The sequence below is a fragment of the Blennius ocellaris genome, assembly GCF_963422515.1.
Source record: "Blennius ocellaris genome assembly, contig: SCAFFOLD_50, whole genome shotgun sequence".
NCBI lineage: Eukaryota > Metazoa > Chordata > Actinopteri > Blenniiformes > Blenniidae > Blennius > Blennius ocellaris.
The window spans coordinates 248746-272890 of record NW_027661850.1 but is presented as its reverse complement, the minus strand read 5'-3'; the positions used below and the strand labels follow the sequence as shown (position 1 = coordinate 272890).

Genomic DNA, 24145 nt, shown 5'->3' with positions numbered 1-24145 from the left:
ATCCTCCTGAATAGAACATAGATCCCCCTTAGGAGAACATAGATCCTCCTGAGGAGAACATAGATCCCCCTGAATAGAACACAGATCCCCCTAAATAGAATATAGATCCCCCTGAGGAGAACATAGATCCTCCTGAGGAGAACATAGATCCTCCTGAATAGAACATAGATCCTCCTGAGGAGAACATAGATCCCCCTGAGGAGAATATAGATCCCCCTGAGGAGAACATAGATCCTCCTGAATAGAACATAGATCCCCCTGAGGAGAATATAGATCCCCCTGAGGAGAACATAGATCCTCCTGAATAGAACATAGATCCTCCTGAATAGAACATAGATCCTCCTGAGGAGAACATAGATCCCCCTGAAGAGAACATAGATCCTCCTGAGGAGAACATAGATCCTCCTGAGGAGAACATAGATCCCCCTGAGGAGAACATAGATCCTCCTGAGGAGAACATAGATCCTCCTGAGGAGAATATAGATCCTCCTGAGGAGAACATAGATCCTCCTGAATAGAACATAGATCCTCCTGAATAGAACATAGATCCCCCTTAGGAGAACATAGATCCTCCTGAGGAGAACATAGATCCCCCTGAATAGAACACAGATCCCCCTAAATAGAATATAGATCCCCCTGAGGAGAACATAGATCCTCCTGAGGAGAACATAGATCCTCCTGAATAGAACATAGATCCTCCTGAGGAGAACATAGATCCCCCTGAAGAGAACATAGATCCTCCTGAGGAGAATATAGATCCTCCTGAGGAGAACATAGATCCTCCTGAATAGAACATAGATCCTCCTGAATAGAACATAGATCCCCCTTAGGAGAACATAGATCCTCCTGAGGAGAACATAGATCCCCCTGAATAGAACACAGATCCCCCTAAATAGAATATAGATCCCCCTGAGGAGAACATAGATCCTCCTGAGGAGAACATAGATCCTCCTGAATAGAACATAGATCCTCCTGAGGAGAATATAGATCCCCCTGAGGAGAACATAGATCCCCCTGAAGAGAACATAGATTTTCCTGAAGAGAACATCGATCCCCCTGAGGAGAACATAGATCCCCCTAAATAGAACATAGATCCTCATGAGGAGAACATAGATCCTTCTGAAGAGAACATAGATCCTCCTGAGGAGAACATAGATCCTCCTGAAGAGAACATAGATCCTCCTGAGGAGAACATAGATCCCCCTGAGGAGAACATAGATCCTCCTGAGGAGAACATAGATCTTCCTGAAGAGAACATAGATCCCCCTGAAGAGAACATAGATCTTCCTGAATAGAACATAGATCCTCCTGAGGAGAACATAGATCCCCCTGAAGAGAACATAGATCTTCCTGAATAGAACATAGATCCTCCTGAGGAGAACATAGATCCCCCTGAGGAGAACATAGATCCTCCTGAATAGAACATAGATCCTCCTGAGGAGAACATAGATCCCCCTGAAGAGAACATAGATCCTCCTGAATAGAACATAGATCCTCCTGAGGAGAACATAGATCCTCCTGAGGAGAACATAGATCCCCCTGAGGAGAATATAGATCCCCCTGAGGAGAACATAGATCCCCCTGAGGAGAACATAGATCCCCCTGAGGAGAACATAGATCCTCCTGAGGAGAACATAGATCCTCCTGAGGAGAACATAGATCCCCCTGAGGAGAACATAGATCCCCCTGAGGAGAACATAGATCCTCCTGAGGAGAACATAGATCCCCCTGAGGAGAACATAGATCCTCCTGAGGAGAACATAGATCCTCCTGAGGAGAACATAGATCCTCCTGAGGAGAACATAGATCCCCCTGAGGAGAACATAGATCCCCCTGAGGAGAACATAGATCCTCCTGAGGAGAACATAGATCCTCCTGAATAGAACATAGATCCTCCTGAGGAGAACATAGATCCTCCTGAGGAGAACATAGATCCTCCTGAGGAGAACATAGATCCCCCTGAGGAGAACATAGATCCCCCTGAGGAGAACATAGATCCTCCTGAGGAGAACATAGATCCCCCTGAGGAGAACATAGATCCTCCTGAGGAGAACATAGATCCTCCTGAGGAGAACATAGATCCTTCTGAGGAGAACATAGATCCTCCTGAGGAGAACATAGATCCCCCTGAGGAGAACATAGATCCCCCTGAGGAGAACATAGATCCCCCTGAGGAGAACATAGATCCCCCTGAGGAGAACATAGATCCTCCTGAGGAGAACATAGATCCCCCTGAGGAGAACATAGATCCTCCTGAAGAGAACAGGAGGAGCTTCTACTTCTTCCATTTCTTCTTCTTGTCTCGTTCCTGCGACTTGTCTGTCTGTCTTTGGACATCGTTTTTCTTTTATAGCCAAAACGTCTTCAGCTGTCTCCTTGTCTTTCATCCATCACTCAGGGACGTCCTCTCTCTGTCTGTCCCAGGTGGGGTTTGTATCGCTCAGTCTCTCAAGATTCCTCGTGAGCCAAGACCCGGAGAGTTTGACAAGATTGTCCTTCGACTGGCGGAGACGCCAAACGCTCGAGCCGTCATCATGTTCGCCAACGAGGACGACATACGGTGAGGAACCCTGGTCCACATGAGGTAGATCTGAGAGCTGGGTAGGGAGGACGACATACGGTGAGGAACCCTGGTCCACATGGGGTAGATCTGAGAGCTGGGTAGGGAGGACGACATACGGTGAGGAACCCTGGTCCACATGGGGTAGATCTGAGAGCTGGGTAGGGAGGACGACATACGGTGAGGAACCCTGGTCCACATGGGGTAGATCTGAGAGCTGGGTAGGGAGGACGACATACGGTGAGGAACCCTGGTCCACATGGGGTAGATCTGAGAGCTGGGTAGGGGGGACGACATACGGTGAGGAACCCTGGTCCACATGGGGTAGATCTGAGAGCTGGGTAGGGAGGACGACATACGGTGAGGAACCCTGGTCCACATGAGGTAGATCTGAGAGCTGGGTAGGGAGGACGACATACGGTGAGGAACCCTGGTCCACATGAGGTAGATCTGAGAGCTGGGTAGGGAGGACGACATACGGTGAGGAACCCTGGTCCACATGGGGTAGATCTGAGAGCTGGGTAGGGAGGACGACATACGGTGAGGAACCCTGGTCCACATGAGGTAGATCTGAGAGCTGGGTAGGGGGGACGACATACGGTGAGGAACCCTGGTCCACATGGGGTAGATCTGAGAGCTGGGTAGGGAGGACGACATACGGTGAGGAACCCTGGTCCACATGAGGTAGATCTGAGAGCTGGGTAGGGAGGACGACATACGGTGAGGAACCCTGGTCCACATGGGGTAGATCTGAGAGCTGGGTAGGGAGGACGACATACGGTGAGGAACCCTGGTCCACATGAGGTAGATCTGAGAGCTGGGTAGGGTGGTCTTCAGTCACGAACTCGTCGTTCCAGACAAAGACTCGTCCATAAAAGACGACTTGTGAAGAACCTCAGTCAAAGTAATGGTTCTTCATCAGTCTCAAGTCTTGGCCACATTTTGAAAGCTTGAAATTTAACAGGTAAATATGAAATAATAACAAAAACATTCGTGGAACAGAAGAGTTTCCTGAAATCAGCAGGACTGAGTTTGGATCAGGGTCTACCTTTATCCAGTCCAAGTCCAGTCCACCTTTATCGGACGGTCTTCAGACCATGGTCTTCAGACGGTCACTGTAACGTGGTCTTCAGACCGTGGTCTTCAGACGGTCACTGTAACGTGGTCTTCAGAAACCCCCATCAATGACTGAAATGTGTGACTTGCAGGCGAATCCTGGACGCGGCCGGACGCAACAACCTGACGGGTCACTTCCTGTGGGTGGGCTCCGACAGCTGGGGCGCCAAGGTTTCCCCGGTGGTGCAGCAGGAGGGCGTGGCTGAAGGCGCCGTCACCATCCTGCCCAAGAGGACGTCGGTGGACGGTGAGGACACTTTCAACCTGTCTCCTGTGTCTGTCCGCTCACTGACGCCTTCTGTCCTCCTGGCAGCGTTTGACCGCTACTTCAAAAGCCGCTCGCTGTCCAACAACCGCAGGAACGTTTGGTTCGCCGAGTTCTGGGAGGAGAACTTTGGCTGTACGCTGGGAATGCAAGGCAAGAGACCCGGCAGCCCCAGGAAGTGCACAGGTAAGACCCACAGGACTGTCCCCACCTGGTGAGAACCGTCCCCAAGTGGGAACTGTCCCCAGGTAGAAACTGTCCCCACCTGGTGAGAACCGTCCCCAAGTGGGAACTGTCCCCAGGTAGGAACTGTCCCCACCTGGTGAGAAACGTCCCCAAGTGGGAACTGTCCCCAGGTAGGAACTGTCCCCACCTGGTGAGAAACGTCCCCAAGTGGGAACTGTCCCCAGGTGGGAACTGTCCCCACCTGGTGAGAAACGTCCCCAAGTGGGAACTGTCCCCAGGTGGGAGCTGTCCCCAGGTGGGAGCTGTCCCCAGGTGGGAACTGTCCCCAGGTAGGAGCTGTCCCCACCTGGTGAGAACCGTCCCCAAGTGGGAACTGTCCCCAGGTAGGAACTGTCCCCACCTGGTGAGAACCGTCCCCAAGTGGGAACTGTCCCCAGGTAGGAACTGTCCCCACCTGGTGAGAAACATCCCCAGGTGGGAACTGTCCCCAGGTGGGAACTGTCAATATGTTAATGAAACGTCCCGGTCTCCTGCCTGGACGGTGAGACTCGGTGGAAGGCTGCCGGAGTGATGACGTCCTGCGGTTCTGGTCTGAGTTGGTCTGTAGACCAAACCTTCTCTGGAACTTCTAGAACAGTAGGTCACACATCCGTTTGGTTCCGGCTTCACCGACCAACCTGTCCAGATCCTGTCCTGAGCACATGAGACGTCCTCATACCCGGGCTGGACTCGCCGGCGGCTCCGTCCCGGAGGTCAGGCGCTTCAGTCCTTCTGACATCAAGCTTGAGGGTTTGAAAACCGCCGCTTTCAGTGAACTGAGACGTGTTTGTGAGAAAATCCCGTCCATCAGCAGCTTCTTCCTCTCCGTCGTCTGAAGGTGGAGGTCTGAGGCTCCGCCCCTCATGGATTCTCTGTCACCTCCTCATTGATCAGTCTATTATTAGCGCAGTGTTTGTGTCTGTTGGGACATCGGGGACACGCGGGTCATTTCCTGTTTCCAGCTCCTGGCAGGACGTAGACGTCCACCTGTCTGTCCTCAGACCAAACCTCCAGGACCAGTCCTTCATGGCTTCAACCTGGAAACGCTGCTTTGTTTTGAATGTGACGTGCTGTTGGGTTACCATGGCAACAAGAGGACATAAGACTTGATTCACTATTAGAACCTTCATTGTTGGTCATCAACTGGTTCTTCTGGATCCCATTGGACCAAACCTGTCATTCATCATCCAGCCATCATCCATCATCCATCCATCATCCATCCATCATCCATCCATCATCCATCCATCCATCATCCATCCATCATCCATCATCCATCCAGCCATCATCCATCCATCATCCAGCATCCAGCATCCATCCATCATCCATCATCCAGCCATCATCCATCCATCATCCATCATCCAGCCATCATCCATCCATCATCCAGCCATCATCCAGCATCCATCCATCATCCATCCATCATCCAGCATCCATCCATCATCCATCCATCAGCCATCCTCCATCCATCATCCAGCCATCATCCATCCATCATCCATCCACCATCCATCCATCCATCATCCGTCCATCATCCATCCATCATCCATCATCCAGCCATCATCAATCATCCATCATCCATCCATCATCCATCCATCATCCATCCATCATCCATCCATCAGCCATCCTCCAGCCATCATCCATCTATCATCCATCCATCATCCAGCCATCATCCATCCATCATCCATCATCCATCCATCATCCAGCCATCATCCATCCATCATCCATCCACCATCCATCCATCCATCATCCATCATCCGTCCATCATCCATCCATCATCCAGCCATCATCCATCCATCATCCAGCCATCATCAATCATCCATCATCCATCCATCATCCAGCCATCATCCAGCCATCATCCATCATCCAGCCATCCATCATCCAGCCATCATCCATGCATCATTCATCATCCATCCACCCACTCATGATGTTAGAGTCAGGTTTAAGCCTCCACCTTCTGGTCAGAGCTTTTATTTTGACAGTCCATTCCTCGTCCTGTGAGAACGACCCTGAGCAGCAGGAAGTTTCATCTCAACAAGGTTTCCAGTTGAAACCAGAATAAATCAGTGGTTTCTATTTATAGAATCAGCACATTGTGTCTGGTACGAAGATGGCCTGCTTCTTTTAAAAAGGTTTTATATAATCTAGAACCAATCACATCGTGGGAAATCCAAGGAGCCAGTGTGTAGAAGTTCTTCTGAAACGGTACGAATAGTCTGGAGTCTGGAGTCTGGAGTCCCGGGTCTGGAGTCACGAGTCTGGAGTCACGAGTCTGGAGTCACGGGTCTGGAGTCACGGGTCTGGAGTCACGAGTCTGGAGTCACGGGTCTGGAGTCACGGGTCTGGAGTCACGAGTCTGGAGTCACGAGTCTGGAGTCACGGGTCTGGAGTCACGGGTCTGGAGTCACGGGTCTGGAGTCACGAGTCTGGAGTCACGAGTCTGGAGTCACGGGTCTGGAGTCACGGGTCTGGAGTCACGGGTCTGGAGTCACGAGTCTGGAGTCACGGGTCTGGAGTCACGGGTCTGGAGTCACGGGTCTGGAGTCACGGGTCTGGAGTCACGAGTCTGGAGTCACGAGTCTGGAGTCACGAGTCTGGAGTCACGAGTCTGGAGTCACGGGTCTGGAGTCACGAGTCTGGAGTCACGAGTCTGGAGTCACGAGTCTGGAGTCACGGGTCTGGAGTCACGGGTCTGGAGTCACGGGTCTGGAGTCACGGGTCTGGAGTCACGGGTCTGGAGTCACGAGTCTGGAGTCACTCGACCAGGAATTCAGGAAACCAACATCATAAGGGGAAGGACCCGGGTTCCCCAGATCCCCCCGGTCCCCCAGATCCCCCCGGTCCCCCAGATCCCCCTGGTCCCCCAGATCCAGCCGGTCCCCCCGGTCCCCCAGATCCCCCTGGTCCCCCAGATCCCCCCCGGTCCCCCTGGTCCCCCAGACCCAGCCGGTCCCCCCAGTCCCCCAGATCCCCCAGCCCCCCCCCCCCCCCCCCCCCCTTTCAATCAGCATGTTCTTCACCGTGGTCTAAAAGGCAGGTTGTGCTGCAGGGTTGACCTCTTGACCTCCAGCAGCTTGTTTGTGGCTGTTCTCACCCCCCCCCCCGCTCCTCTTCCAGGGCTGGAGAAGGTTGGCCGTGACTCCGCCTACGAGCAGGAGGGGAAGGTGCAGTTCGTCATGGACGCCGTCTACGCCATGGCCCACGCTCTGCACCAGATGCACCGCCAGCTGTGCGCCGGCTCCCCGGGCCTCTGCCCCCGCATGGCCCACCTGGGGGGCCGCGAGCTGCTGGCCCACATCCGGGCCGTCGCCTTCAACGGTAGGAGCCGCTGCTCGCCGCCGCCTCTGCTGCTCTACTGCTGCTGCTGCTGCTCTACTGCTGCTCTGCTGCTGCTCTGCTGCTCTACTGCTGCTCTGCTGCTCTACTGCTGCTCTGCTGCTCTACTGCTGCTCTACTGCTCTGCTGCTCTACTGCTGCTCTACTGCTGGTCTGCTGCTCTACTGCTGCTGCTGCTCTGCTGCTGCTCTGCTGCTGCTCTGCTGCTGCTCTGCTGCTCTACTGCTGCTCTGCTGCTCTACTACTGCTCTACTGCTCTACTGCTGGTCTGCTGCTCTACTGCTGCTGCTGCTCTGCTGCTCGGCTGATCTGCTGCTCTGCTGCTCTGCTGCTGCTCTGCTGCTCTGCTGCTGCTCGCATTTGTGCACAGCGACTATAAAGAGTTAAAACTGCCAAAATAGCTAAAGAGGAAAAACCTCTAAAAATCATTACAAGAGCTAAAATGTAATAAAATAGTAATAAATGGTGTAATAAAGAGTAAATTGTACTCAGAATACTTTAGGATGAAAACTACATTTAGTTGTTGAAAGAGGTTTTTTTCTTCCTTTCAGAGAATTGACATGTTTTGTGGCTCCGGTGCTTTTAATGTGGCGGGGCGTTGTAAAAGTGGCTGAACTGGTCCACTGAGGAGATCCGAGCTGTGATTCCTGATCATGTGACCAGAACCACTGACCTGAGCTGCACCGATGGGCAGTTTGTTGACGAAGCGTCCAGAATGTTCCCTGGAACCGTGTTTGTTCCAGAGCCGGGAACCCTTCAGGACGTTCTCTCAGTTCGTCCATGTGAACGAGCAGCGCTGCAGTTTGAACTGGAACTTCTCCTCATCTCTCGTTGGCTTCATTTGTTGGCTGCCTCTTCACATTTCCTGATGAGCAGTGAAATGTTGGCCTGAGAGGAGCGCCGCCGCCGCCGCCGCCCGAGGCCTTGACGCTTCACTGTCCAGCTCGTTCTAATCCAGTGTTTGCAGATGACTGAATACCGTTGAGGAGAGCGGCTCCTCGGCGAGCTGGTTTACTGGCTGAAGCCCTTCCCATGAAGGCGGCGGCGAGGTTTCCTGTGGGGCGGCGAGGTTTCCTGTGGAGCGGCGAGGTTTCCTGTGGGGCGGCGAGGTTTCCTGTGGAGCGGCGAGGTTTCCTGTGGGGCGGCGAGGTTTCCTGTGGAGCGGCGAGGTTTCCTGTGGAGCGGCGAGGTTTCCTGTGGGGCGGCGAGGTTTCCTGTGGAGCGGCGAGGTTTCCTGTGGGGCGGCGAGGTTTCCTGTGGGGCGGCGAGGTTTCCTGTGGGACTGCGAGCGACACGGCCGGCTGAACCGCCACACATCAAAGGTTGACACAAATCAAAGGAGCAGCCGCCCGTCCTGCGTTTCTACATGACGCTCCGCTTCCCTGAGCACGCCTCACCACCTCACCACACGCCTCACCACCTCACCACCTCACCACCTCACCACCTCACCACCTCACCACCTCACCACCGCTCCACATGCCTCACCACCTCACCACCTCACCACCTCACCACACGCCTCACCACCTCACCACCTCACCACCGCTCCACACGCCTCACCACCTCACCACCTCACCACCGATCCACACGCCTCACCACCTCACCACCTCACCACCGCTCCACACGCCTCACCACCTCACCACCGCTCCACACGCCTCACCACCTCACCACCTCACCACCTCACCACCGCTCCACACGCCTCACCACCTCACCACCTCACCACCGCTCCACACGCCTCACCACCTCACCACCGCTCCACACGCCTCACCACCTCACCACCTCACCACCTCACCACCGCTCCACACGCCTCACCACCTCACCACCTCACCACCGCTCCACACGCCTCACCACCTCACCACCGCTCCACACGCCTCACCACCTCACCACCTCACCACCTCACCACCGCTCCACACGCCTCACCACCTCACCACCTCACCACCTCACCACCGCTCCACACGCCTCACCACCTCACCACCTCACCACCGCTCCACACGCCTCACCACCTCACCACCGCTCCACACGCCTCACCACCTCACCACCGCTCCACACGCCTCACCACCTCACCACCGCTCCACACGCCTCACCACCTCACCACCGCTCCACACGCCTCACCACCTCACCACCGCTCCACACGCCTCACCACCTCACCACCGCTCCACACGCCGGAGGCGCTGAGATGGAGGACAGAAAACGGGCGGCGAGTGGCGGTGGTGGCCGGGAGGCTAATTGCCAGCTCAGCCCCCCTCGCCCCCCTCGCCCCCCTCGCCCCCCTCGCCCTCCTCGCCCCCCTCGCCCTCCTCGCCCTCCTCGCCCCCCTCGCCCTCCTCGCCCCCCTCGCCCACGCTTATTTTTAGACGAGCGTCAGAAGACTAATCGAGACGTTTGTGCTAATGTTAGCGCTCGCTGCAGTGCAGCCATGTGCACTGGGGGGGGGCGCTTTGTAGCATCAGACCGTTTGATCGCGTTTAGTGGAGCGAGGGGGAGCAGCGGGTGAGTGGAGGGGGTGGGGGGGAGAGGCTTGCCTCCTGACTCGTTCGGACAGCAGACGCTTACTAACAGGAGATAAAAGCTTGTTGTTGCCGTTTGTAGGCAGGATGCTGTGTGGCCAACCAACCGGGGGGGGCGAGGGGGTGGGGGGGGGGGGGGGGGGGTGATGAATATGTGAAGCGTTCATCTCCTGCTGTGACTTCACTTCTCATCTTTTTATAAAGTGCTGAACGAAGCAGGAAGAAGAAGCTCAGCTGTTTGTTTCTCAGCAGGACGAGAGCGAGCCACTGGGGGGGGGGGGGGGGGCTACCTGGACGTCTGAGACTATGGAGATGTTCACTGTGTGAGGAAGTGGGGGGCCTGAGGACGTGGGGTGGAGCAGTGGTGGAGCAGTGGTGGTGGAGCAGGGGTGGTGGAGCAGGGGTGATGGAGCAGTGGTGGAGCAGAGGTGGAGCAGTGAAGGAGGGAGCAGGGGTGGAGCAGTGAAGGTGGAGCAGGGGTGGAGCAGCAGCAGCGGTTCTGCTTCCTGCTGAAGAGATTTTCTTCACAAGGAGGAATCAGGACAGAATCGCTCCACCCACTGCACCACCTCTTTACCCAGCCCTGTGTTGTTGTTGTTGTTGTTGTTGTTGTTGTTGTTTTCCTGCTGTGTGGAGGAGTTAGATGAAAAAGGCCGTAGTAACCATTGTCCTGCTCAGTACTGCTCTAAGTACTCTCCTCACACCTGAGTACTCTCAGGTACCTGGTCAGAAGTACAGACTGGCTTACCTCCTCTGGCCAGGTGCATTCTGGGTCTTTTGGTTTTACAATTCCACACAAGTCTGGATGCGTCCTGGATAAAGTGGGCGGAGCCAGAACACATGCAGGATAAAGTGGGCGGAGCCAGAAAACATGCGGGATAAAGTGGGCGGAGCCAGAACACATGCAGGATAAAGTGGGCGGAGCCAGAACACATGCAGTTCAAACAATCTTCTTGTGATTCGGCCAGAAACATGTTGAATTGAGAGGATTTGTTGTTTTCTACTTGACTGAACTTCAACCGTCGTCAAGAATCCAGAACAAAGACCGGCTGAACAGACGATACAGGTGTGTTGATGTTTGTGTCACAGGAAGTGCTGGAACTCCCGTCACCTTCAACCAGAACGGCGACGCCCCCGGCCGCTACGACATCTTCCAGTACCAGATCCACAACCGCTCCAGCGCCGGGTACCGGGCCGTCGGCACCTGGACCAATCGGCTGCACCTGAACGTGAGGACGCCTCCAACACTGGTCCCGTTAGCCCCAGAGCCTGAGCCCAGGACCAGAACCAGGACCTGTCACACCATGAAGACACCAGGGGCTGTAGGGGGACCCGGGGCCTCATTTTTAGACCCCCCCAGAGTCCTGCTGGAAACCTTCCGGGGCCCAGAAGGAGAGAGTGGCTGAACTACTTTGGACCAATTAAACGGTGCAAACGAAGATCTGCACCTCTTTCCTTTTAGAAATCATGATGAACCTCTTAACTTTTAGAAATCATGATGAACCTCTTAACTTTTAGAAATCATGACGAACCTCTTAACTTTTAGAAATCATGATGAACCTCTTAACTTTTAGAAATCATGATGAACCTCTTAACTTTTAGAAATCATGATGAACCTCTTAACTTTTAGAAATCATGACGAACCTCTTTACTTTTAGAAATCATGACGAACCTCTTAACTTTTAGAAATCATGACGAACCTCTTTCCTTTTAGAAATCATGATGAACCTCTTAACTTTTAGAAATCATGACGAACCTCTTTCCTTTTAGAAATCATGATGAACCTCTTAACTTTTAGAAATCATGATGAACCTCTTAACTTTTAGAAATCATGACGAACCTCTTTCCTTTTAGAAATCATGATGAACCTCTTAACTTTTAGAAATCATGACGAACCTCTTAACTTTTAGAAATCATGATGAACCTCTTTCCTTTTAGAAATCATGATGAACCTCTTAACTTTTAGAAATCATGATGAACCTCTTAACTTTTAGAAATCATGATGAACCTCTTTCCTTTTAGAAATCATGATGAACCTCTTAACTTTTAGAAATCATGATGAACCTCTTAACTTTTAGAAATCATGACGAACCTCTTAACTTTTAGAAATCATGACGAACCTCTTTCCTTTTAGAAATCATGATGAACCTCTTAACTTTTAGAAATCATGATGAACCTCTTAACTTTTAGAAATCATGACGAACCTCTTAACTTTTAGAAATCATGACGAACCTCTTTCCTTTTAGAAATCATGATGAACCTCTTTCCTTTTAGAAATCATGACGAACCTCTTTCCTTTTAGAAATCATGATGAACCTCTTTCCTTTTAGAAATCATGATGAACCTCTTTCCTTTTAGAAATCATGATGAACCTCTTAACTTTTAGAAATCATGATGAACCTCTTAACTTTTAGAAATCATGACGAACCTCTTAACTTTTAGAAATCATGACGAACCTCTTTCCTTTTAGAAATCATGATGAACCTCTTTCCTTTTAGAAATCATGATGAACCTCTTAACTTTTAGAAATCATGATGAACCTCTTAACTTTTAGAAATCATGACGAACCTCTTAACTTTTAGAAATCATGACGAACCTCTTTCCTTTTAGAAATCATGATGAACCTCTTTCCTTTTAGAAATCATGATGAACCTCTTAACTTTTAGAAATCATGATGAACCTCTTAACTTTTAGAAATCATGACGAACCTCTTTCCTTTTAGAAATCATGATGAACCTCTTAACTTTTAGAAATCATGACGAACCTCTTAACTTTTAGAAATCATGATGAACCTCTTTCCTTTTAGAAATCATGATGAACCTCTTAACTTTTAGAAATCATGACGAACCTCTTAACTTTTAGAAATCATGATGAACCTCTTAACTTTTAGAAATCATGACGAACCTCTTTCCTTTTAGAAATCATGATGAACCTCTTAACTTTTAGAAATCATGATGAACCTCTTAACTTTTAGAAATCATGACGAACCTCTTAACTTTTAGAAATCATGACGAACCTCTTTCCTTTTAGAAATCATGATGAACCTCTTTCCTTTTAGAAATCATGACGAACCTCTTTCCTTTTAGAAATCATGATGAACCTCTTTCCTTTTAGAAATCATGATGAACCTCTTTCCTTTTAGAAATCATGATGAACCTCTTAACTTTTAGAAATCATGATGAACCTCTTAACTTTTAGAAATCATGACGAACCTCTTAACTTTTAGAAATCATGACGAACCTCTTTCCTTTTAGAAATCATGATGAACCTCTTTCCTTTTAGAAATCATGATGAACCTCTTAACTTTTAGAAATCATGATGAACCTCTTAACTTTTAGAAATCATGACGAACCTCTTAACTTTTAGAAATCATGACGAACCTCTTTCCTTTTAGAAATCATGATGAACCTCTTTCCTTTTAGAAATCATGATGAACCTCTTAACTTTTAGAAATCATGATGAACCTCTTAACTTTTAGAAATCATGACGAACCTCTTTCCTTTTAGAAATCATGATGAACCTCTTAACTTTTAGAAATCATGACGAACCTCTTAACTTTTAGAAATCATGATGAACCTCTTTCCTTTTAGAAATCATGATGAACCTCTTAACTTTTAGAAATCATGACGAACCTCTTAACTTTTAGAAATCATGATGAACCTCTTAACTTTTAGAAATCATGATGAACCTCTTAACTTTTAGAAATCATGATGAACCTCTTTCCTTTTAGAAATCATGATGAACCTCTTTCCTTTTAGAAATCATGATGAACCTCTTAACTTTTAGAAATCATGACGAACCTCTTAACTTTTAGAAATCATGACGAACCTCTTTCCTTTTAGAAATCATGATGAACCTCTTAACTTTTAGAAATCATGATGAACCTCTTAACTTTTAGAAATCATGATGAACCTCTTAACTTTTAGAAATCATGATGAACCTCTTAACTTTTAGAAATCATGATGAACCTCTTAACTTTTAGAAATCATGATGAACCTCTTAACTTTTAGAAATCATGATGAACCTCTTAACTTTTAGAAATCATGATGAACCTCTTAACTTTTAGAAATCATGACGAACCTCTTAACTTATAGAAATCATGATGAACCTCTTTCCTTTTAGAAATCATGATGAACCTCTTAACTTTTAGAAATCATGATGAACCTCTTAACTTTTAGAAATCATGATGAACCTCTTAACTTTTAGAAATCATGACGAACCTCTTAACTTTTAGAAATCATGATGAACCTCTTTCCTTTTAGAAATCATGATGAACCTCTTAACTTTTAGAAATCATGACGAACCTCTTTCCTTTTAGAAATCATGATGAACCTCTTTCCTTTTAGAAATCATGATGAACCTCTTAACTTTTAGAAATCATGACGAACCTCTTAACTTTTAGAAATCATGATGAACCTCTTTCCTTTTAGAAATCATGATGAACCTCTTAACTTTTAGAAATCATGATGAACCTCTTAACTTTTAGAAATCATGATGAACCTCTTAACTTTTAGAAATCATGACGAACCTCTTAACTTTTAGAAATCATGACGAACCTCTTAACTTTTAGAAATCATGACGAACCTCTTAACTTTTAGAAATCATGACGAACCTCTTAACTTTTAGAAATCATGACGAACCTCTTTCCTTTTAGAAATCATGACGAACCTCTTTCCTTTTAGAAATCATGACGAACCTCTTAACTTTTAGAAATCATGACGAACCTCTTTCCTTTTAGAAATCATGATGAACCTCTTAACTTTTAGAAATCATGATGAACCTCTTTCCTTTTAGAAATCATGATGAACCTCTTAACTTTTAGAAATCATGATGAACCTCTTAACTTTTAGAAATCATGATGAACCTCTTAACTTTTAGAAATCATGATGAACCTCTTAACTTTTAGAAATCATGATGAACCTCTTTCCTTTTAGAAATCATGATGAACCTCTTAACTTTTAGAAATCATGATGAACCTCTTAACTTTTAGAAATCATGACGAACCTCTTTCCTTTTAGAAATCATGATGAACCTCTTAACTTTTAGAAATCATGATGAACCTCTTAACTTTTAGAAATCATGACGAACCTCTTTCCTTTTAGAAATCATGATGAACCTCTTAACTTTTAGAAATCATGATGAACCTCTTAACTTTTAGAAATCATGATGAACCTCTTTCCTTTTAGAAATCATGATGAACCTCTTAACTTTTAGAAATCATGATGAACCTCTTAACTTTTAGAAATCATGATGAACCTGAAGCTTGCTAGTTCCTCTCCCGCCCACTTTCTATCAGAAATCGTCGATCAAAGCGCCTCGTCAGCATGTTTACATCTCAATCAGCCCGTCGATCAGCAGCATTTGACACCAGATCCTCAGAGAAATGGTGACGGAGGAGGTGGAGGTCAGGAGATATTATGGTGTCACAGTAGTGGAATCACAAGAACTAAAAAAACGTCGACAACTCGTCTTCATCACCACACTGCTGTGTGTGGCTGCAGGGGTGGAGGAGTCTGAGCTGAAGGTGGAGGTCAGGAGAGTCTGAGCTGAAGGTGGAGGTCAGGAGAGTGACATCATGGAGGAGAGTGACATCATGGAGGAGAGTGACATCATGGGGTCCAGCACCCGAGCTCATTGCTGGGCGCAAAAACATAGTAGTACAGTACTACTGTAGTAGAAGTAGTACTGTACTACTGTAGTAGAAGTAGTACTGTACTTCTACTCCAGAAACATGAGGTTTCTATGTTAGCGGAGGAATGTTTACGTTACTACATCTACTACACAACCACTGTGTACTTCAGTTCCAGGAGCTGGTGACCACAAAGTACACACACACACACACACACACACACACACACACACACAAAGAGAATCACTGACCGGTCCCCCCCCCCCCCCCCCCCCTCCAGATGGAGCTGCTCCGGTGGGGCTCCGGCGGCTCCTCGCTGCCCCTCTCGGTGTGCAGCCTGCCGTGCGGCGGCGGCGAGAGGAAGAAGGTGGTGAAGGGCGCCCCCTGCTGCTGGCACTGCGAGGCCTGCGAGGGCTTCCACTTCCTGTCGGGCGAGTTCTCCTGCCAGCTCTGCTCCTACGGGACGGTTCCGGACCGGAACCGCACCGGCTGCCGGCCCGTCCCCGTGGTCCGGCTGGAGTGGCGCTCGCCGTGGGCGCTGCTGCCCGTGGCGGTGTCGGTGCTGGGCATGGCCGCCACCGCCTTCGTGGTCGCCACCTTCCTGCGCTACAACGACACGCCGGTGGTGCGCGCCTCGGGCCGGGAGCTGAGCTACGTCCTGCTGACGGGCATCTTCCTGTGCTACGCCGCCACCTTCCCCATGATCGCCGCGCCCGGCGTGGTCGTCTGCTCCTTCCGCCGCGTCCTGCTGGGCCTGGGCCCGTGCTTCAGCTACGCCGCGCTGCTCACCAAGACCAACCGCATCCACCGCATCTTCCGGCGCGGCCGGCGGGCGGTGGCGGCGCCGCGCTTCATCTCGCCGGCCTCCCAGCTGCTCGTCGCCTCCTCGCTCATCTCCGTCCAGCTGCTGGGCGTCCTGGCGTGGTTCGCCGCCGACCCGCCGCACGCCTTGGTGGATTACGGCGAGCGGCGCACGCGGGACCCCGCCCGGGCGCGCGGCGTCCTCAAGTGCGACATCTCCGACCTGTCGCTCATCTGCTCGCTGGGCTACAGCCTCCTGCTGATGGTCACCTGCACCGTCTACGCCATCAAGACGCGCGGCGTGCCGGAGACCTTCAACGAGGCCAAGCCCATCGGCTTCACCATGTACACCACCTGCATCGTCTGGCTCGCCTTCATCCCCATCTTCTTCGGCACAGCGCAGTCCGCTGAGCGGGTGAGGCCACCGCACGCCGCCATGTTGGATGGAACGTTGAGCCGTTCAGCACAGCTCATGTAAACATCCAACAGATAAACGTCACATGACTTCCTACACTTTATTCAAAATATAAACTTCTTCAGCTGAAGCTGACAATGAATGGATGGATGGATGATGGATGGATGGATGATGGATGGATGGATGATGGATGGATGATGGATGTATGGATGGATGATGGATGATGGATGATGGATGGATGGATGGATGGATGGATGATGGATGGATGGATGGATGGATGATGGATGGATGGAAGGATGATGCATGATGGATGGATGGATGATGGATGGATGGATGAATGAATGGATGATGGATGGATGATGGATGGATGATGGATGGATGGATGATGGATGGATGGATGATGCATGATTGATGGATGGATGATGGATGGATGGATGATGGATGATGGATGGATGGATGATGGATGGATGGATGGATGGAAGGATGATGCATGATGGATGATGGATGGATGGATGATGGATGGATGAATGAATGGATGGATGGATGTGGCGGGTTCTCTTTCAGTCCAAGGACTACTAATAATAATTACCACCACGCTCCATATGACAAGTCCAGATTTGCATGTATTTCCCTCAAAACAGTGCCGGTGCTCAGTATTTACAGTGCAAGAACAAAAATATATATTTACAGTACAAAAACAAAACCTGATCTCAGCTCTTCTCTTAGCTGCTGGTTTTCACCAGGTTCAAAGTACCTCATGGTCACATGACCAAACTTTCCGTGCGGGTGAGCTACAAAGTCTCGGAGTTAGCTCCGCCCCGTCTTGGCTCTCCACTGCCGTGAGGCGTCATGTCACGGTAAGCGTCTCGTGTGCATGTATGGATGTGTGAATGTGTGAATGTTTGTGTAGGTAAATCACAGCAGTCAGGTGTGCACCCCTGTCCGGCTATGCTAACGGTTGGAGAGAGAGGGCAATGAGCTAATTGAATGACCTGATGTGCAGTACGGAGGGGCATGAGGAAGTGAGTGTGACGTGTATGTTTGGGTGTATGCGCATGCGTGTGACAGTGTGCCGCTGCCCTGTTACTGCTCCGTCACAATGAATGATGGATGTATGGATGGATGGATGGATGATGGAAGGATGAATGAATGGATAGATGGAGGATGGATGGATGAATGAATGGATGGATGAATGATGGATGTATGGATGGTGGATGGATGGATGGATGGATGATGGAAGGATGAATGAATGGATAGATGGAGGATGGATGGATGATGGGTGAATGGATGGATGAATGGATAGATGGATGATGGATGGATGGATGATGATGAATGTATGGATAGATGGATGGATGGATGATGAATGAATGGATGGATGGATGGATGGATGAATGGATGATGGATGGATGGATGGATGGATGGATGAATGGATGGATGGATGGATTTTATTTCAAACTTGTATAAACAGTATAAAGAAAGACACATGAAAGAAGAAACCATTCAAATGAGTAAAGCAAAGAGTTCAACATGTCTTCAGACTGTTTGGCAGCAGCTTTACATGACGGGACTGAGTGAGTTAGTTAGTTAGTGGTGGTGAGGTTAGTTAGTGGAGGTGAGACTAGTTAGTTTGTGCTCTTGAAGTTAGTTAGTTAGGCTGGATGTTTGCAGACATTCCACTATCGGTTTTTATTTGTATTTTTCATAGAAGCAAAATACTGCGATGCTATGCTATCACTATACTACCGCTATGCTATGCTATTCTATGCTATGCTATGCTATCACTATAGTACCACTATGCTATGCTATTATATGCTATGCTATGCTATCACTATACTACCACTATGCTATGCTATTCTATGCTATGCTATGCTATCACTATAGTACCACTATGCTATGCTATTATATGCTATGCTATGCTATCACTATGCCATGCTATGCTATGCTATGCTATGCTATGCTACTACTATGCTATGCCATGCTATGCTATGCTAAGCTAAGCTATGAATGGTGTCCAGCCCTGCAGCCAATCAGCAGCTGACATGCTAGCAGTCAGACTCTCTCCTGGACTCAGACAGGAAGTTGGTATGAAACAGTCAGAAGCTCCATGTTGGATTTGTTTTACTGATGTTAAGAACTAATTTCAAGGAGACGTGACGACTCCTCTAGAGACTCCGGCTGACGACTCCTCTAAAGACTCCAGCTGACGACTCCTCTAGAGACTCCGGCTGACGACTCCTCTAGAGACTCCGGCTGACGACTCCTCTAAAGACTCCGGCTGACGACTCTGGCTGACGACTCCTCTGACGACTCCTCTAGAGACTCCGGCTGACGACTCCTCTAAAGACTCCGGCTGACGACTCCTCTGACGACTCCTCTAGAGACTCCGGCTGACGACTCCTCTGACGACTCCGGCTGACGACTCCTCTGACGACTCCTCTAGAGACTCCTTCCAGGCTTGTCTTTCAGCCACTCCTGAGGCGTCAGTCGCCGACAAACAGAGAAAAGACTCGTCACCAATAGTTGAAGGTTCTGTTGAGGAACAAACAGTCGTGTCTGGTTTTGTTTACTAAGCACAACTCTGGGTCTCCATCGATCCTGGTTTGTGAGGCGATTGGTGATTGGTGATTGATGATTGGTGATTGGTGATTGATGATTGGTGATTGGTGATTGATGATTGGTGATTGATGATTGGTGATTGATTAGCTCCTGATCACTGAGCTAACGAGAGCACAGATACATTCAGCACAGTTGGGTTTGCTGTGAGCCAGACTGCCAGATGGAGGTTCTGTTCATTATGGCGTCTGTGGGGACAGGCGGAGGACAGGTGGAGGACAGGTGGAGTGATTGGCTGAGACGTCCTCTAAATAGAGTGTGCTCAGTGTTTCTCTGCCGCCGCTGTTCACTTGACGCCATGGAGAGAAAAGACAGGAGGGTCTCTTCATCCTCAACAAGCTCCAGGGACTTCTGGCAAACAAACCACGTCCTCGTCTTCGTCTGTTACAAGAAACGTCCCCAGCTGAGCCACGTCTCGTCTTCGTCTGTTACAAGAAACGTCCCCAGCTGAGCCACGTCTCGTCTTCGTCTGTTACAAGAAACGTCCCCAGCTGAGCCACGTCCTCGTCTTCGTCTGTTACAAGAAACGTCCCCAGCTGAGCCACGTCCTCGTCTTCGTCTGTTACAAGAAACGTCCCCAGCTGAACCACGTCTCGTCTTCGTCTGTTACAAGAAACGTCCCCAGCTGAGCCACGTCTCGTCTTCGTCTGTTACAAGAAACGTCCCCAGCTGAACCACGTCTCGTCTTCGTCTGTTACAAGAAACGTCCCCAGCTGAGCCACGTCCTCGTCTTCGTCTGTTACAAGAAACGTCCCCAGCTGAACCACGTCTCGTCTTCGTCTGTTACAAGAAACGTCCCCAGCTGAGCCACGTCTCGTCTTCGTCTGTTACAAGAAACGTCCCCAGCTGAGCCACGTCTCGTCTTCGTCTGTTACAAGAAACGTCCCCAGCTGAGCCACGTCTCGTCTTCGTCTGTTACAAGAAACGTCCCCAGCTGAGCCACGTCTCGTCTTCGTCTGTTACAAGAAACGTCCCCAGCTGAGCCACGTCTCGTCTTCGTCTGTTACAAGAAACGTCCCCAGCTGAGCCACGTCTCGTCTTCGTCTGTTACAAGAAACGTCCCCAGCTGAGCCACGTCTCGTCTTCGTCTGTTACAAGAAACGTCCCCAGCTGAGCCACGTCTCGTCTGTTACAAGAAACGTCCCCAGCTGAGCCACGTCCTCGTCTTCGTCTGTTACAAGAAACGTCCCCAGCTGAGCCACGTCCTCGTCTTCGTCTCTTGCAAGAAACGTCCCCAGCTGAGTCACGTCCTCGTCTTCGTCTCTTTCAAGAAATGTCCCCAGCTGAGCCACGTCTCGTCTTCGTCTGTTACAAGAAACGTCCCCAGCTGAGCCACGTCTCGTCTTCGTCTGTTACAAGAAACGTCCCCAGCTGAGCCACGTCCTCGTCTGTTACAAGAAACGTCCCCAGCTGAGCCACGTCCTCGTCTCTTACAAGAAACGTCCCCAGCTGAGCCACGTCCTCGTCTTCGTCTCTTACAAGAAACGTCCCCAGCTGAGCCACGTCCTCGTCTTCGTCTCTTTCAAGAAACGTCCCCAGCTGAGCCACGTCTCGTCTGCTGCGGCGTCCGTCAACCTTTGTGGTTCGATTTTTGTTTATTGCCACACGTCTGCGGCAGAGCGTGACGGCCACCCTGATGGTGTCTCTCTGTCCTCTCTCTGTCCAGACGCTGATGTGTCTCTCTGTCCTCTCTCTGTTCAGATGCCGATGTGTCTCTCTGTCCTCTCTGTCCAGACACTGACGTGTCTCTCTGTCCTCTCTCTGTCCTCTCTGTCCAGATGTACGTCCAGACGGCCACCCTGACGGTGTCCCTGAGCCTCAGCGCCTCCGTCTCTCTGGGTCTGCTCTATGTGCCGAAGGTCTACGTCATCCTGCTGCACCCGGAGCAGAACGTCCCCAAACGCAGGCGCAGCTTCAAGGCCATCGTCACCGTGGCAACCATGACCAGCAAGCTGTCCCAGCTGGCGGCCAACAGGCCGAACGGCGAGGCCCAGACGGAGCTGTGTGAGGGCGCGGAGGCCAGTGGTGAGTGGGTCAAAGGTCACGGCCGCAGGAGGCCACAACCTGGAGGCGTCCACCACAGACCGAGACGTCCTCATAGATCCGTCCACCACAGACCGAGATGTCCTCATAGATCCGTCCTACCACAGACCGAGACGTCCTCATAGATCCGTCCACCACAGACCGAGACGTCCTCATAGATCCATCCTACCACAGACCGAGTCGTCCTCATAGATCCGTCCTACCACAGACCGAGACGTCCTCATAGATCCGTCCTACCACAGACTGAGACGTCCTCATAGATCCGTCCACCACAGACCGAGACGTCCTCATAGATCCGTCCTACCACAGACCGAGACGTCCTCATAGATCCGTCCACCACAGACCGAGACGTCCTCATAGATCCGTCCACCACAGACCGAGACGTCCTCATAGATCTGTCCTACCACAGACTGAGACGTCCTCATAGATCCGTCATACCACAGACCGAGACGTCCTCATAGATCCGTCCTACCACAGACTGAGACGTCCTCATAGATCCGTCCTACCACAGACCGAGCCGTCCTCATAGATCCGTCATACCACAGACTGAGGCGTCCTCATAGATCCGTCCTACCACAGACTGAGACGTCCTCATAGATCCGTCCTACCACAGACCGAGACGTCCTCATAGATCCGTCCTACCACAGACCGAGACGTCCTCATAGATCCGTCATACCACAGACTGAGACGTCCTCATAGATCCGTCATACCACAGACCGAGACGTCCTCATAGATCCGTCCTACCACAGACCGAGACGTCCTCATAGATCCGTCCTACCACAGACCGAGACGTCCTCATAGATCGGTCCTACCACAGACTGAGACGTCCTCATAGATCTGTCCTACCACAGACTGAGACGTCCTCATAGATCCGTCCTACACAGACTGAGACGTCCTCATAGATCCGTCATACCACAGACCGAGACGTCCTCATAGATCCGTCCTACCACAGACCGAGACGTCCTCATAGATCCGTCCTACCACAGACCGAGACGTCCTCATAGATCCGTCCTACCACAGACCGAGACGTCCTCATAGATCCGTCATACCACAGACTGAGGCGTCCTCATAGATCCGTCCTACCACAGACCGAGACGTCCTCATAGATCCGTCCTACCACAGACTGAGACGTCCTCATAGATCCGTCCACCACAGACCGAGACGTCCTCATAGATCCGTCCTACCACAGACCGAGACGTCCTCATAGATCCGTCCTACCACAGACTGAGACGTCCTCATAGATCCGTCCACCACAGACCGAGACGTCCTCATAGATCCGTCCTACCACAGACCGAGACGTCCTCATAGATCCGTCCTACCACAGACCGAGACGTCCTCATAGATCCGTCATACCACAGACCGAGACGTCCTCATAGATCCGTCCTACCACAGACCGAGACGTCCTCATAGATACGTCCTACCACAGACCGAGGCGTCCTCATAGATCCGTCCACCACAGACCGAGCCGTCCTCATAGATCCGTCCTACCACAGACTGAGGTGTCCTCATAGATCCGTCCACCACAGACCGAGCCGTCCTCATAGATCCGTCCTACCACAGACTGAGACGTCCTCATAGATACGTCCTACCACAGAGCGAGGCGTCCTCATAGATCCGTCCACCACAGACCGAGCCGTCCTCATAGATCCGTCCTACCACAGACTGAGGTGTCCTCATAGATCCGTCCACCACAGACCGAGCCGTCCTCATAGATCCGTCCTACCACAGACTGAGACGTCCTCATAGATCCGTCCTACCACAGACCGAGACGTCCTCATAGATCGGTCCTACCACAGACTGAGACGTCCTCATAGATCTGTCCTACCACAGACTGAGACGTCCTCATAGATCCGTCCTACCACAGACCGAGACGTCCTCATAGATCCGTCCTACACAGACTGAGACGTCCACATAGATCCGTCCTACACAGACTGAGACGTCCTCATAGATCTGTCCTACACACCTGATGTTGACCCAACCACGGTTCTAAACCCAACACACACATAGAGACCAGGACACGTCCTCACATCGGATACTGACACTCAGAGGTCAGAGGTCAGGAGAGACTCAGTTTGTTGAGCCTCCTTTCTGGAACCCCCCCCCCCTGACCTGCTGTCATGTTTTCTCTCTCCAGTTCCGCCAACTAAAACCACCTACGTCAGCTACACCAACCACGCCATGTGAGGAAATGCTCCTCCGTCACCACGACCTGCAGGAAGGTCGTGGAAGGTCGTCCTTTGGTCGCTCTGGCCGGTCCAACAAACCAAACCTCCGTCTCCTGGCGGCAGGAACCCTACGGAACCCTCCGTCACCAGGAACCCTACGGAACCCTCCGTCACCAGAGCAATGGCCGCTGACAAACATGCACCTGAACTGACGGAGAAAAGAATTTCAATGTAACGTGTTGGACCCTTTGTGTTCTTCTTCTAATCGTACATTGAGATATAAAAAGAAAGAAACCGTGGTTGTAGTTGTGAAAACTTCTGATTCTTGTCTCGTCTGTTTGTCGACCTGCGTCATGAGACGAGTCGCGGTGAATTGAAGCATGACCTTTTTATACAAGTGATCTATTTAGAATAAAGGAATGTTTCACAAACTGCTGCCTTGTTTGTGTGTGTCTGAAAACCAGAAGATTGATGTTGCTGAA

The 24145-nt window shown here is 50.4% G+C and overlaps 1 protein-coding gene across 2 annotated transcripts in view; it reads left to right on the top strand.

The window, feature by feature from the left end:
• LOC308148745 (metabotropic glutamate receptor 8-like) overlaps positions 1 to 24057 on the top strand; it is a 48347-nt gene extending 24290 nt beyond the window's left edge. For both annotated transcript variants that reach the window (XM_080522251.1, XM_080522250.1), the window contains 8 exons: positions 2425 to 2560; positions 3769 to 3923; positions 3990 to 4127; positions 7275 to 7475; positions 11087 to 11226; positions 15907 to 16842; positions 21234 to 21480; positions 23633 to 24057. In XM_080522251.1, the coding sequence (XP_080378377.1) occupies positions 2425 to 2560; positions 3769 to 3923; positions 3990 to 4127; positions 7275 to 7475; positions 11087 to 11226; positions 15907 to 16842; positions 21234 to 21480; positions 23633 to 23682 (2003 nt within the window). In that variant the 3' untranslated portion in view covers positions 23683 to 24057. The remainder of the gene's footprint in view (positions 1 to 2424; positions 2561 to 3768; positions 3924 to 3989; positions 4128 to 7274; positions 7476 to 11086; positions 11227 to 15906; positions 16843 to 21233; positions 21481 to 23632) is intronic.
• Positions 24058 to 24145: the final 88 nt, after the last annotated feature.